The sequence below is a fragment of the Elephas maximus genome, chromosome 16 (genome assembly GCF_024166365.1).
Source record: "Elephas maximus indicus isolate mEleMax1 chromosome 16, mEleMax1 primary haplotype, whole genome shotgun sequence".
Lineage (NCBI taxonomy): Eukaryota > Metazoa > Chordata > Mammalia > Proboscidea > Elephantidae > Elephas > Elephas maximus.
Window position 1 is genome coordinate 39,823,427 of NC_064834.1, and position 14,289 is coordinate 39,837,715.

Below are 14,289 nucleotides of genomic sequence, written 5' to 3' on the forward strand. Positions count from 1 at the left end.
GCTCAGTCTGGTGGAGGCTGTGCTTCATGAGTCCATCAGCCCTTTGGACTGATATTTTCTTTTTGTCTTTGGTTTTCTTCATTATCCTCTGCTCTGAAGATGCTGGGATCAATAGATGTATCTTAAAGGCTTCTCGCAAGCTTTTAAGACCCAGATGCTACTTACCAAAGTTGGATGTAGAATATTTTCTTAATGAACTATGGTATGCCAGTTGGCCTAGATGCCCCCTGAGACAATGGTCCAGAGCCCTCAGCCCCAGCAACTCAGTCCTTTAAGGTGTTTGGATGAGTATAGGAAGCTCCTATGGCTTTGCCTTGGTCAAGTTGTGCTGACTTCCCTTATATTGTGTGTTTTCTTTCCCTTCACCGAAGTTACCACTTGTCTACTGTCTAGTTAGTGATTTCTCCTCCCCACCACTTCTCATGGATAACCATCAAAGATTGTTTTTTGCTGTGTGTAAACCTTTTCTTGGATTTTTATCACAGTAGTCTCTTATAATGTTTGTCCTTTTGTGATTGACTTATTTTACTCAACATAATGTCCTCCAGATTCATCCATGTTGTGAGATGTTTTACAGATTCATCATTGTTCTCTATCGTTGCATAGTTCCATTGTGTTTATGTACCATAGTTTGTTTATCCATTCATCTGTTGATGGGCACTTAGGTTTGTTTCCATCTTTTTGCTATTGTGAATAATGCTGCAATGAACATTGGTATGCATATGTTTATTCGTGTGATGGCTCTTATTTCTCTAGGATATATTCATTGGAGTGGGATTGCTGGATCATATGGTATTTCTATTTCTAGCTTTTTAAGAACACGCCATATTGTTTTCCATTGGGGTTTTACCATTTTACACTCTCACCAGCAGTCCATAAGAGTTCCAATCTCACTGCAATCCCTCCAACATTTGTTATTTTCTGTGTTTTTGATTTGTGCCAGTAATGCCTAGGTGAGATGGTTTCTCATTGTAGTTTTGATTTGCGTTTTTCTAATGGCTAATGATCACAAGCATTCCCTCATGTGCCTGTCAGCAACCTGAATGTCTTCTTTGGTGAAGTCTCTGTTCATATCCTTTTGCCCATTTTTAAACTAGATTATTTGTCTTTTTGTTTTGAGATGTTGAAGTATTCTATAGATTTTAGAGATTAGACCCTTGTTGGATACATTGTAGCCAAATTTTTTTTCCCAGTGTGCAGGTTCTCTTTTTACTCTTTTGGTGAGCTTAAATGTTTAATTTTTACGAGCTCCTAGTTATCTAGCTTATTTTCTGGAGTTTGTGTATTGCTAGTTATGGTTTGTATTGTATTTATGCCATATATTAGGGCTCTGAGCATTGTCCCTATTTTTTCATTCATGATCTTTATCATTTTAGTTTTATATTTATGTCTTTGATCCATTTTGAAGTTAGTTTTTGTGTATGGTGTAAGGTATGGTTTCTGTTTCATTTTTTTTAACAGATGGACATCCAGTTTTTCTAGCACTATTTGTTAAAAAGGCTGTCTCCCCCCGCCCACCCCCAATTTAATGGACTTCAGTCCATTGTCAAACATTAGCTAGCCACAGGTGGATGAGCTTACTTCTGGGTTCTTGATTTTGTTCCACTGGTCTATGTGTCTGTTGTTGTACTTCTACCAAGCTGTTGACTATCGTGGCTGTATAGTAGGTTCTAAGATCAGGTAGTGTGAGGCCTCCTACTTTGTTCTTTTTTTTTCCGGTAATGCCTTTCTTATCTGTGACCTCTTTCCTTTCCATTTAAATTTGGTAATTAGTTTTTCCATCTTGTTAAAGAATGCTGTTGGTGTTTGGATCAGGATTGCAAAATGCATTTACTTTGAAGGTTCAGTGTGTACTTAACACTCAAGCTTCTTGCCAACAAATTGAATTGTTTGCGTACCTAACTGAAAGAAAAGTAATTATGAAATTGACTTACAAACCTGAGACAGAGCCTGGATTTGAGCCACAAGTGCTGGGTCTGTGTCCTCCCTTAGCCACTCCTAACTGTGGGTTATTGGAAGTTCTGTGATCAGCTTCCTCAATTATAAAATAGGACAATAATAATTCCTCATGCATAGGTGTATTTTCACTACCAAGGAGATGATATATGTGAATTAACTTTGTTAAAAGCCATGCAAGTTTCATGTTGCTCGAGTCAGTTCTGACTCATGATGACCCCATATGATAAAGTAGAACTGCCACATAGAATTTTGCAGGCAGTAATCTTTATTTATTTTTTTTAATCTTTAATGAAACAGATTGATGGTCTTTCTCCCACGGAGCTGCTGGGTGGGTTCAAACTGCCAACCTTTCCGTTAGTAGCCAAGCACTTAACCATCGTGCCACCAGGGCTTCTTTGAGGAATATTAGATATCTAAAAATAGGAGTAGAGATTTTTTTTCCAATTGCGATATTCTTATTTTTTAAGTAGTTATATTTTGATTTCATTAGATTGCAGAAATCAAAGGGCTAGCTATCAAAATGCATCCTAAAAAGTAAAGGTTTAGGGACAGAAATTTTTAAAGGAAAATATGATAGTATACTTAAATTTGTGCTTTTATTGGTTTGGACCCACCTAGCGGCACCGCGGAAGGAAAGGCCTGGCAATCTGCTTCCATAAAGATTACAGCCAAGAAAACCCTATGGAGCACTTCTACTCTGTAACACATGAGGTTACCATGAGTGGAATCGACCTGAAGGCATAAGACCATAACAACAACATTGAACCTGTACTATAATAGAGATAGGTATCTGAAGTTTTTTCCAGTAAATTCAGCAAAAACTGGACAGGAATATCAAAAGAGAGTTTCGACTTTAATAAAAATCTGAAGCAGACTTTACTGATGATGGTATCCCATGTCCTGGCCTGTGCCATTAATTTACTTGTGGACATTAGCCATAGATCCCCACACATGTGCATGCACACATGTGCACACACACATGCACAAACACATACACTGACATGTAGCCACCTCCCTCATTATTTACCATCACTTAAAGTAAAATAAGAGTCATAAGAGTGCTCCAGGTTTGTTTGTTTTATAATACTATTTGCATGGAATTTTCAGACTCTTTATATAACAATACCCGTTAACCAAACCTGTTGCCATCAAGTAGATTCCGACTCACAGTGACCCTATAGGACAGAGTAGAACTGCTCCATAGAGTTTCCAAGGAGTAGCTGGTAGATTCGAACTGCTGACCTTTTGATTAGCAGCCGTAGCTCACTATTTCTTTTAACCACTGTGCCACTAGGGCTCCCAACTGTAATAATAGCTCTTATTAGTTTTTATTTTTAATAGCGCTGGGACATAATATAGTCACATCTATACTTCAAATTGGTATATAAAACCAAACCAAAAACTAAATCCAATGCCATCGAGTTGATTCTGACTCATAGCGACCATGTGGGACAGGGTAGAACTGCCCCATAGAGTTTCCAAGGAGCGCCTGGCAGATTTGAACTGCCAACCCTTTGGTTAGCAGCCGTAGCACTTAACCACTACTCCACCAGGGTTTCCAAACTGGCATATAGGATTCCTTTAATAATTCCCTGTTAAATCAGAATTAATCTTGCTAAAAAATCAAAACAGTTGCAAGGATTAAGAGTTTGAAGCAAAAGCCTAGGGGAATGCAGAGAGCTCCTTTTGTGAATTTTGTTCTCTTTCAATGCACATAGCCCATGCACCAAGCACACCGTCCCCAGGACAACGTGAGTTTCTCTTTTCTCCATCTGCATATGTGCATAATTGACCGAGTGCCCTTGGTATTCAGTGAACCTCTCTGGTCTTAGTGTCCCCATCTGATGCTTATGGTCCCTTTCTGCTTTGTCATTCCAGCGTCCTGTGAGATTATAGCATCTCTGGTTGTAGTAACTGTGTGATCCCACTTTGGCCCTAAGAGTTAAACAAGTTAATTTGTGAGGTTCAGGAGACATTGCTTTTTACTTCTTTTAATAACTGCTAGTGATGTTTTGCTGAGGACCTCAGATACTTGTCCACTTTGGCCAAGTCAAGTTCTTATAAAACCTCTGGTGTGACCTGTCTAGAAAGCCCTTCCCAGATATCCATCCACGCTGCCATCAAGCCACTGCCCAAATGTCATCTTATCCAATGGCTTTCCCAAGCCACTCTTTCAAAAACAGCACTGCCCACACCTCAAACTCTCCATGCCCCCTAAGTTTGCTTTATTCATTTAAATAGCACTTGTCCATCCATAAGGAGCCCTGGTGGCACACTGGTTAAGTGCTCAGCTGCTAACCAAAAAGTCAGCAGTTTGAACCCACAAGCTGCTCCACAGGAGAAAGATGTGGCAGTCTATTTTCATGAAGGTTACAGCTTTGGAAACCCTATGGGGCAGTTCTACACTGTCCTATAGGGTTTCTATGAGTTGAAATCAACTTAATGGCAGTGGGTTTGGGTTTGGGGTATCCCTCCATGGCACTTATTTTTTTGTTTTTTGACCATCTTCCTCCACTTGCATGTAAACTCTGTGAAAGCAGAGACTGTTCACTGCTCTATTGCACATAGTAAGTACTCAATAAGTATTTGCTTAATTAATTAATTAACTAATATTATCCCCAGCAGAATACACATTGAGGTTTCTCTGATTGTTTTAGTCTTTATTATGATGGAGTTTGAAAATAATTTTTATTCTTCATTTTTTTTCCCCCATTTATCATTTGCCTTAACTTATTGACATCTCAGATCTTTGGTTTAACTCATTTTTCAGGCCTTTTCAGCCTTTTCTGAAAGAAAAAAAATTGAACCCTTAGAGCATTTAGTTCTTTGTGGGTTTCCTGCCTTGTTACTGTAAAAACGCGCCAGTTTCTGCCTGGAAAGTTTGGGTTAAATCTTTGCATACTGCAAACCTAAGATCATGCAAAACTTTATAAAAAAAACAACATATCGTAGCAAGCTGTATGGAGAGGAGCTTGTATCACATCATGAAACAGTTACAACATAGTCTTCAGACCCAACTTTCTATTTTGCAATTGAAATAACTCTTTGATGTTAACTGAGTGACAAAGTTTTCCTGTAATTCAACTCTGCAAAGCAGGCATGATTAAATATGTCATGGGGTTGGGGCTGGTAGCAGTGGCTCACGGCCTATATATTTTGTCTCTTCACTGCTCTACCATAAAAAAAAAAACAAACAAACATAGGTTTCTCAAATTCTGAGTGTGGTTTGCACATTGGATTTTGATTTTGAATCAGAAATGTCAAAGCTAATGCAAAATGAATTAGGAAATATGGTACATTTCTTTTCGGCAACTCGACTAAGTTGAGTATATGTGCATTTTTCCAGAAATAGTACTAATGGTTAACAATTCATAAATATACTGTGCTGCTTCCCTGAATACTTGACCATTTAAATTGGGAATGTGGACCTGCTCATAATACCGTCTTATGAATATTGGGCACAATTAGCATATGAAGGAGGGCAGGCCATGCACGCACACACACACTCTATTGGATATTAAGTTTGAATGGCTTTGACATATGAATTTTGTCTTCGTCCAATCCCTGTAAATCCCTTTGAATTTAATCTGTGTCATGATTTTTTTTTGTTTTCAGTTTGAGGTAAGAAACCGGAATTCAAAGACAAGGAAAACTAATATCTCTCCATTAGCTCTTTTCTTCACAACAATGAAGGTATCTGGCAAGAGAAGGGAATTGTTCCTACTCAGTTTGATTGTTTCAATTCAGATTCAATTATCTGTTGCAGACAGGATTTACTGATTTCTTCCAACTACAGAGAAATTTTCACACTGGTCTGAGACTTTCCATGTGTTGGCAATGTCTGGAATACCAACCTTAGTAAAATTAATTCTTGACTGTCAAATACAACAATGAAGTTGTGATGGAATTGTTGCTGTTGGTAGTTGCTGTCCAGTCCACTCTGGCTCAAGGCAACCCCATGTGTGCAGAGTAGAACTGCTCCATGAGGTCTTCAAGGCTGTGCCCTTTCGGAAGGAGCCCCCAAATTTGAACCATTTTTATTTGAACAAACAGATAAAGTTTCAAATTTTTAGTTTTCAATCCCATTATTATTTACCTCGATTGCTGTAAGTGATAATGCCCAAGTGATTGATGCTTTCAATCCCATAATTATTTCCTAAAGTTCTCAATTCAGATACCAAGCACTCCGTATTGATTCTCTGATCTAGAACAACGAGTGTTAGCAGGAGGACAGGATGACCTTCTACTGTAGGAAGTGGCGAACTGATATCATGAAAAAAACAATTGATGCTAATAAAGATTTTTTTTTTGTTCAAAGCTGAATGTTGTGCCTTAGAAAAAGATTACAGATTTGAATGTGTTTGGAAAAATAAGTCATACAAATATATAGAACAACCCCAAATTATTAATACATCACACTTCACATGACCATATGCAAATCTGTTCTTTGAAACTTAACAACCATTTTCCGTTATAATCAATGCTATTCTTCTTTGTATTCTCAGAACTTGGAACATACTAGGTGTTTGAGAAATGCCTGTTGGTTAGAAGAGGTGATGGTTTAGTATGAAGCCCAAATATTTAGGCGTAATTCCTCTGATCTGTGTGCCAGTTCTGTTTATCCCATACATGTAATTGTTCATATATTGAAAATGATTATACTCTATGTTAAATTCACTAGTCTGGGTAGGGGAAAGAAGACTGTAATAGGAGTTAGGAGGCTTAGACAAGTTCTAACTCTACATTTTGCTAATAAGTGTGCCTGGACAAGTCAGATAATTTCTTGGCTTTGTGATGTCATTCTCCTTCTTGGCAGTCTATATATTAGAAATGCATCCATCCAAGGAGCAAAAGTGAACCATCACATCACCGTCATCCTTCCTCCCTCAGTCAGAGTTCCCATGGTATCCTGTGACCTGAAGGGGATACAGGCTTTGGTGACAGAGAGGGAAGGATTAACAGGGAAGAGGTGGGGGCTCCCATGGCAGTGATTTTTAAGTGTGGACCATTTAGTTCTTGACTCAGAAGATGCTGGTATTATTGCTATACAATAAATAAATAAATAAATAAATAAGACGTGTTGAAAGCTGTGAAGAAATAACCTCTGGAAAACAAAACTTAAAACTAACCAGTAGTTAATGTTTTCTGTGTCATTCGTAAGAGAATTTACATATTTTATATAAGGGGAGAGATTATTTGAATATATGTTTAGAGAGACAAAAAATAAATACTTAGGAAACCCAAGAAAGAAATCAACCAAAACTGGTGATTCAGTGGTCATATACAAACAGGGAAGAAATAGAACATGCTACAATGCTATAAGCTAAGTACCGGGTTTGGTGGAAATTATCACTTTTTTATCCTCACAACAATCCTTTAAGACAGAAAGTACTGTTCTTGCTTCACTGACGAAGACACTGAGACTCAGAGAGGTTTTATAACTTGCCTAAGGTCACATGGTATTGGTAGCAGAGCTAGGTTTCAAACTCCAGTCATTTCTAAGTTCATCCTTTTTCCTGCTCCGCTCTGCTGCTGCTCATTGGAATTTGATGATGATGTAATTTATTAGGCATTTCTTTATTATGTGCCAGGTACTAAGCTAAGAGCATTCAGTGTGTTATCCTTTTACATTCTCAAAATAAACCTGTGAGGAAGAGGTGATTTTCACTTTATAAATAAAGAAACCGAGACTTGGAGAGCTTAAGTGACTTTACTCCAGTCACAGGCTTGGTAAATGGGAGCCAGTGTTCGCTTTTGAGTCCAGATCCTTGGCTGCTACCATCCACTGTGCTGTTCCCAGTGTGGCTGGAGGACTGTCAGCATTGGCTGTCATGCAGTTGATCTGCACATTTATCGGACATGAGTTAAGAAAAGAACAGAGCCCACACTAACTTGGGCTATGCCACAGCAGACACAGTGATTTGGGGTAGGTTATACCTGTTTGGAGCCCCGGTGATGCAGTGGTTAAGAGCCCAGCTGCTAACCAGGAGGTCAGCAGTTTGAATCCACCAGCCACTCCTTGGAAACACTATGGGGCAGTTATACTCTGTCCTATAGGGTTGCTGTGGGTCAGAATCGACTGGACAGCAACAGGTTTTTTGGGCATACCTGTTTACCAAGTGGCTTAGTTCAAAAGTCAATAAAATGTTTTTTTTATGCTTTTCTTTTACAGATATTCACATTGATTGCTGGAAACGATAATGCCGGAGCGACTGCCATCAACTTTGAAGGGTCAAAATTGAGGAGGAATATTACAAAAAGGGATTATAGATGCGGGGAAGACCTGCATCTTGCATCCCAAAATCATGACAGCCACCTGTGCTGTCAGTTATGTCCTGCTGGTATGTTACTCGAAATGTCCAGAGCTTAGAATGAAAACCAGGGTGAGGAGTAGAATATAACAGTAATGAATAAAATGCTTTCAGAGCTTTTGGTTCCCCTGCATTATAACATTACAGGAGGAAAAACATCTATGAGATGATTTTCCCCAAACCAGTTTAACTCATCTTTATCACGCTGGGTTGACATGGTACAAATAAATACGATTTACAAATGACATATACCTCTGAAATGAGAGGATTTGTCTAGCTCCATGTTTTAAGAGTAAGGAAGACTCATCTGTGAGTATTGAGTTTTTACATCAGAACTGATGTGACTATATCACAATACTTGTGGCACTCTGAAACCAAGGGATTTCCACCCTTCAGAGATGTGTCTCAGCACTTCCCTTCTGTCAAAAGTTCTCTAAGAAAGCTGTCTGTCCTTGCACTGAAGCCTGCAAAATACATTTGAATTTTTTGCAGTTGAATAGCTAGATGAGTTAGAAAAGCAACGGACAAAAACCAACATTTCAAAAAATCAGTTTTTTTGAAATGCAAAACCAATTTCACATCGGAAACCCTTCAAACATTGGCAAAGTAGAAGCTAAGCAAAATGTAGTGGTGCAAACCTTTTCTCAAGTGAAGTAGAGTCGGCACTGTTTCCTACAGATATAGATCTTTCTCAACAGCATGGTGAAGAAAGACAGGAAGAAAAAGGAGGACAACACACAGGTTGCTGCTGTAGATTGACAGAACCAGACAGGACAACGAGAGGTCTTAGGGTTGACCTTCCAGGCTTCCAGCACTCAAACTGTAAACTCAAGTGGCCCCTGTTTATAAAAGATTTAGCAGTCTCCTTTGGCCTCCTGGTCCATATTTTAATAACCCATATTTTAATAATATGGACAATCTTTGTCATAATATGGCCCATTTATACTAAAGCCAATTTACTTTTATCCTTCACAAAAGGGGAATAAAGAATGACTTCCTAATTTTTTGGAACATGATAAATACAAGCAATTTGTCCCATGATTTGAAATCTTTATTCAATTTTCAGTTTGCAATCAATTTTTAGAAAGTAAAACGCAAATTAAAAAGAAGGTAATACGCATTGCATAGCAAACTCTCAAAGATTTTTGTTTGTTTGCTTTTTTTGCTTTGTTGTGTTTTTGTCTAAGAAGTGATCTCAGCCCTGGTGAGTTTGCTTTTCAGGTGAGAACTGTCATATAACACTGTTGGAGTGTAACTTGTTACAACCTTTTTTAAAACAAAATTGGACATATGGGTCAAAAAATTGAAAATGTTCATATTCTTGGACACAGTAACCCACTTCTAGAAAACTGTTTTAAGAAGATAATAAAAAATATAGGAAAATATTGTATGCATGGCATTTCATTATGGTGCCTAACAATGTGAGATTGGTTAAGTAAATTATGAAATATCCAAAGGCTTGAATATTATGTATCAAAGCCATGTTTTGTGATATATTTCTGGTATAATCCTCAAGTATATAAATCCCTTTAAGTGATTTCCATTCAATCGCCTGCTGGATAACTGACTCTCTCCATCCCCCCTCTAAATGATCCTGAATAGTGTTCAACACGCAGTGAACACTTTTCCCACTTCTATTCCATCTTGTTGAGTTTTAGGCGTATCGAAATATTCAAATTACATCCAGATCTGTCTATGCTTATTGACTTTGTTATATTAGTATATAATTTAATTAAATATTATATAAATCCATGATTTACAAATGCAGGAAAAAAAGACAGGTTTTGTTACTTTGAAAGCTAGGTTGAATGCTTTGGAGAATTTCAGTAAAGGTGAGTTGCTAATTTATTGTTGACAAATTGGGTGAGGGCAAATAACTATGAAAAACTAAGTAAATTTTAAAAATCCAGAAAGACTTTCATGCAGATTATTGGTGTCTTAGCCTTTTTTTTTTTTTTTTATAAAAAAAAGAAAGAAGGAAGGGAGGAAGGAAAGAAAGATAAACAGAGTCATAGGTAATATATTATGGGTATGACTTAAAGCAAAAAGAATCTGGAATTCTAATAAACTGTTGTAAATAACAGGATTGGTAAACATCTTAGTTACCTAGTGATGCTGTAACAAAAATAAAAAAGTTCATGTTTTTATAGGCATAGGAATGCACCAAGTGGGTGGCTTTAAATTAATTTTTGACGGTTCCAGAAGCTAGAAATACTAATTTAGGGTATGGGGAATAGGGAGGTCCCTCTTTGTCTACTTCAGATTCTGGTAACTACCAGCAATCCTTGGCGTTCCTGAGCTTGTAGATACATCTACCATTTCTGTCTGTCTTTGTATGGCATCTTCCCCCTCTGTGTGTCTCTGTCTATTCTGCTCTTTTTATAATTCAGAAGTGATTAGGTTTAGAACTTACCCTACTTGTATGACCTCAATAAAATAATAAAAGAAAACCCTTACACCCTTTCCTCACTTATCAACACAGTTCGGTTCCAAAGACCAGGTCGTTATGTGAAATCGGTGTTATGTGAAAACGGAGGATGACCACATCAGATCACAAAATGGAAGGTAACTATATCATTACATAAGTGCCAAATTACATTGTTACATAACTGACAAACCACTGAGAATCATGGCTCAGCCAAGCTGACACATAACCTTAACCATCAAAGCCAGTGCTACTCTTGCTTTGCACCTCAGCATTTGTTACTGCCAGCTGCACATCATTAATGTGCAGAACAGTAGATAGTAGATTTTTTACTATTTACAGTGTATTGCATACATATTGTATACACACACATACACACATACATATATACATATATATGTTCATGTTTTTATAGGCACAGGAATGCACCAAAATTATAATAGTATCTCAGGAACATTGATATACAGTGCTTTTTATACTCTGCTGCCTTTGCCACATTTTCTACATTGAACATGTTACTATTACACTCAGAAAGAAATTACCTTAAAAATCTCATTTTTAAGAAAACAACCACTCATTATTCATATTTTTATAAATTTAGGTTGTATACTTTGGAGGAAAGAAAGAACCTGCCAGTTACTGTATCCCTCTTATGCTTGGAGTCACTGTGCTAGACACATTCTACATGTTAGTTCATCAAACAGGCCAATTCATTTAGATATCATGTAACTTCACCAGCAATAAAATAAAACTGTACTTTGGTTGGGTTTTCTTTAAAATATTGTTATAACTTTATATAGCTCTGGTATACCATATTTGAATTTGGTTCAGGGCATCCACAGTTGGCTTTTTTTTTTTTTTTTCAATTGACAGACTTTTGTTTACTAAAATACAATGTTAAGTTTCATAATTTGCTTATGTAGTAAATATTTTGTTTTATCACAAAGAATGCTGAGGTTATTTAAAAGTCATGTATCTTAAAAAGACAGCATAAACTGTATTAGATGTATGCAGGATTGGAACTGATTAGGCTTTGCCTATTTTTCTAAATTAGTTAAAAAAAAAATTAGTTAAGCCACTAATAGTCACTTCTAATGCTTTTCTCTTAGATTTCCCTTTATATTTTCTTCTTCATTCTCTGCCACTTTGCCTTAATCTGGTGATCCCGATAGCACTTATCAGAACCTGTCATTATATATTTATTCATATATTGTCTGCCTTTACAGCCATTCTATATTTATTTGCATGTTGTCTGCATCTACCTCAAGAAGGTGAATTCCCTGAGGACCATGACTTTGTCTTATTTCCTCCTCTATCTCAAGCCCTTAGAAAGTTAAAAAAAAAACATTGAATTTGCTAGATGTCTTAGTCGTCTAGTGCTGCTATAACAGAAACACCACAAGTGGATGGCTTTAACAAAGAGAAATTTATTTCTTCACAGTAAAGTAGGCTAAAAGTCCAAATTCAGGGTATCAGCTCCAGGGGACGGCTTTCTCTCTATCGGGTCCGGAGGAAGATTCCTTGAACTCAAACCTCCCCTGGTCAAGGAGCTTCTCCGATGCAGGGACCCCAGGTCCAAAGGACACACTCTGCTCCCGGTGCTGCTTTCTTGGTGGTATGAGGTCCCCACTTTCTGCTCGCTTCCCTTTCATCTCTTGAGTGACAATACGTGGTGCAGGCCACATCCCAGGGAAACTCCCTTTACACTGGATGAGGGAAGTGACTTGAGTAAGGGTGGTGTTATAGTCCTACCCTAATCCTTTTAGCCACAGGCAGAGATTATGATTTATAACACATAGGACAATCACAAAATGGAGGACAACCACACATGGCCTAACCAAGTCGACACATATATTTTGGGGGCACAATTCAATCTATTACACCAGGAGAAGGCATTGCTGCATAATGCTTAGAAACAGCACTACAATGGCCCACTTTATTTTTAAATTGAATGCAAATGTGACTATTATTTAAAATTGTATTACAGTAACAAATTTTATATATTTTTTAAGTGTGTTTTAGGTGAAAGTTTACAGCGCAAATTAGTTTCTCATTCAAAAATTTATACACAAATTGTTTTGGGACATTACTTGCAATGTGTCAGCACTCTCCCCCTTTCCCTTTATAGCCCAGTTCCCCGTGTCCATTTTTCCAGGTTTCCTATCCCTTCCTGCCTACACCTCTTTGCTTTTGGGAAGGTGTTGCCCATCAGGCAGGTTTTGTGTACTTGATTGAGCTAAGAAGCACTTTACTCACGTGTGTTATTGTTTGTTTTATGGGCCTTTCTAATCTTTGGGTGAATGGTGAACTTCGGGAGTGGCTTCAGTTCTGAGTTAGCAGGGTATCTGGGGCCCGGGCCATAGTCTCTGGGGTTCCTGCAGTCTCTCTCAGGCCAATAAGTCTGGTATTTTTTTTTTTATGACTTTGAATTTTGTTCTACATTTTTCTTCCACTTTGTCCAGGACCCTCTATTGTGATCCCTGTCAGAGTGGTCAGTAGTGGTAGCTGGGCACCATCTCTTTCTTCTGGGCTCAGGCTGGTGGAGGCTGTGGTTCATGCGGTCCATCAGCCTCCTGGACTAATATTTTCCTTGGGTCTTTTGTTTTCTTCATTCTCCTTTACTCTGAATGTGATGGGACCAATGGATGTATTTTAGATGGTTGCTCGCAAGCTTTTTAGACCCCAGGCACTACTCACCAAAGTAGCATATAGAACATTTTCTTAATGAACTCTGTTATGTGAATTGACCTGGATGTCCCCCGAGACCATGGTCTCCAGCCTTCAGCCCCAGTAGTTCAGTCCCTCAAGGTGTTTGGATGTGTCTACGCAGCTTCTATGGCTGTGCCTTGGTCAAGCTGTACTGACTTCCCCTATATGGTGTGTTGTCTTTTCCTTTACCAGAGTTACCACGGATCTACTACCTGGTTAGTGATTCTTCCTCCCCCTTCCCTTCCCTCCCTTGTAACCATCAAAGATTATTTTTTTCTATGTTTATATTGAGTTTATATAATAGTGGTCTCACACAACATTTGTCCTTTTGTGATTGACTTATTTCACTCAACGTAATGCCCTCCAGATTCAACCATGTTGTGAGATGTTTTGCAAATTCATCGTTCTTTATCACTGCTTAGTATTCCATTGTGTATATGTACCGTAATTTGTTTATCCATCCATTTGTTAACGGGCACTTATGTTGTTTCCATCTTTTTGCTATTGTGAATAATGCTGCCATGAACATGGGTGTGCATATGTTTATTCGTGTGATGACTCTTATTTTGCTAGGATATACTCCTAGGAGTGGGATTGCTGAGTTGTATTTTCTATTTCTAGCTTTTTAAGAAGGCACCATATCATTTTCATAGTGGTTGTACCATTTTTTACTTCCACTGGCAGTGCATAAGGATTACAATCGCCTGCAACCCCTCCAACATTTGTTATTTTCTGTTTTTTTTGATTAGTGCCAGTAATGTCAGTTGAGATGGTATCTCATCGTAGTTTTGATTTGCATTTCTCTAATGGCTAATGATTATGAGCTTTCCTCATGTGTCTGTTGGCTGCCTGAATGTCTTCTTTGGTAAAGTCTCTGTTCATATC

The 14,289-nt window shown here is 38.0% G+C and overlaps 1 protein-coding gene across 2 annotated transcripts in view; it reads left to right on the forward strand.

Annotated features, from left to right (window-relative positions):
* Positions 1 to 14,289, forward strand: part of FAS (Fas cell surface death receptor) — a 53,068-nt gene that overhangs the window by 14,054 nt on the left and 24,725 nt on the right. Inside the window, exons 1-2 of one of the 2 annotated variants that reach the window (XM_049854861.1) lie at positions 8,211 to 8,300; positions 10,753 to 10,835. In XM_049854861.1, coding sequence (XP_049710818.1) covers positions 10,808 to 10,835 — 28 coding nt within the window. In that variant the 5' untranslated portion in view covers positions 8,211 to 8,300; positions 10,753 to 10,807. Of the gene's footprint in view, positions 1 to 8,131; positions 8,301 to 10,752; positions 10,836 to 14,289 lie in introns of those variants that run through there. The other variant, XM_049854860.1, reaches the window with a different exon arrangement.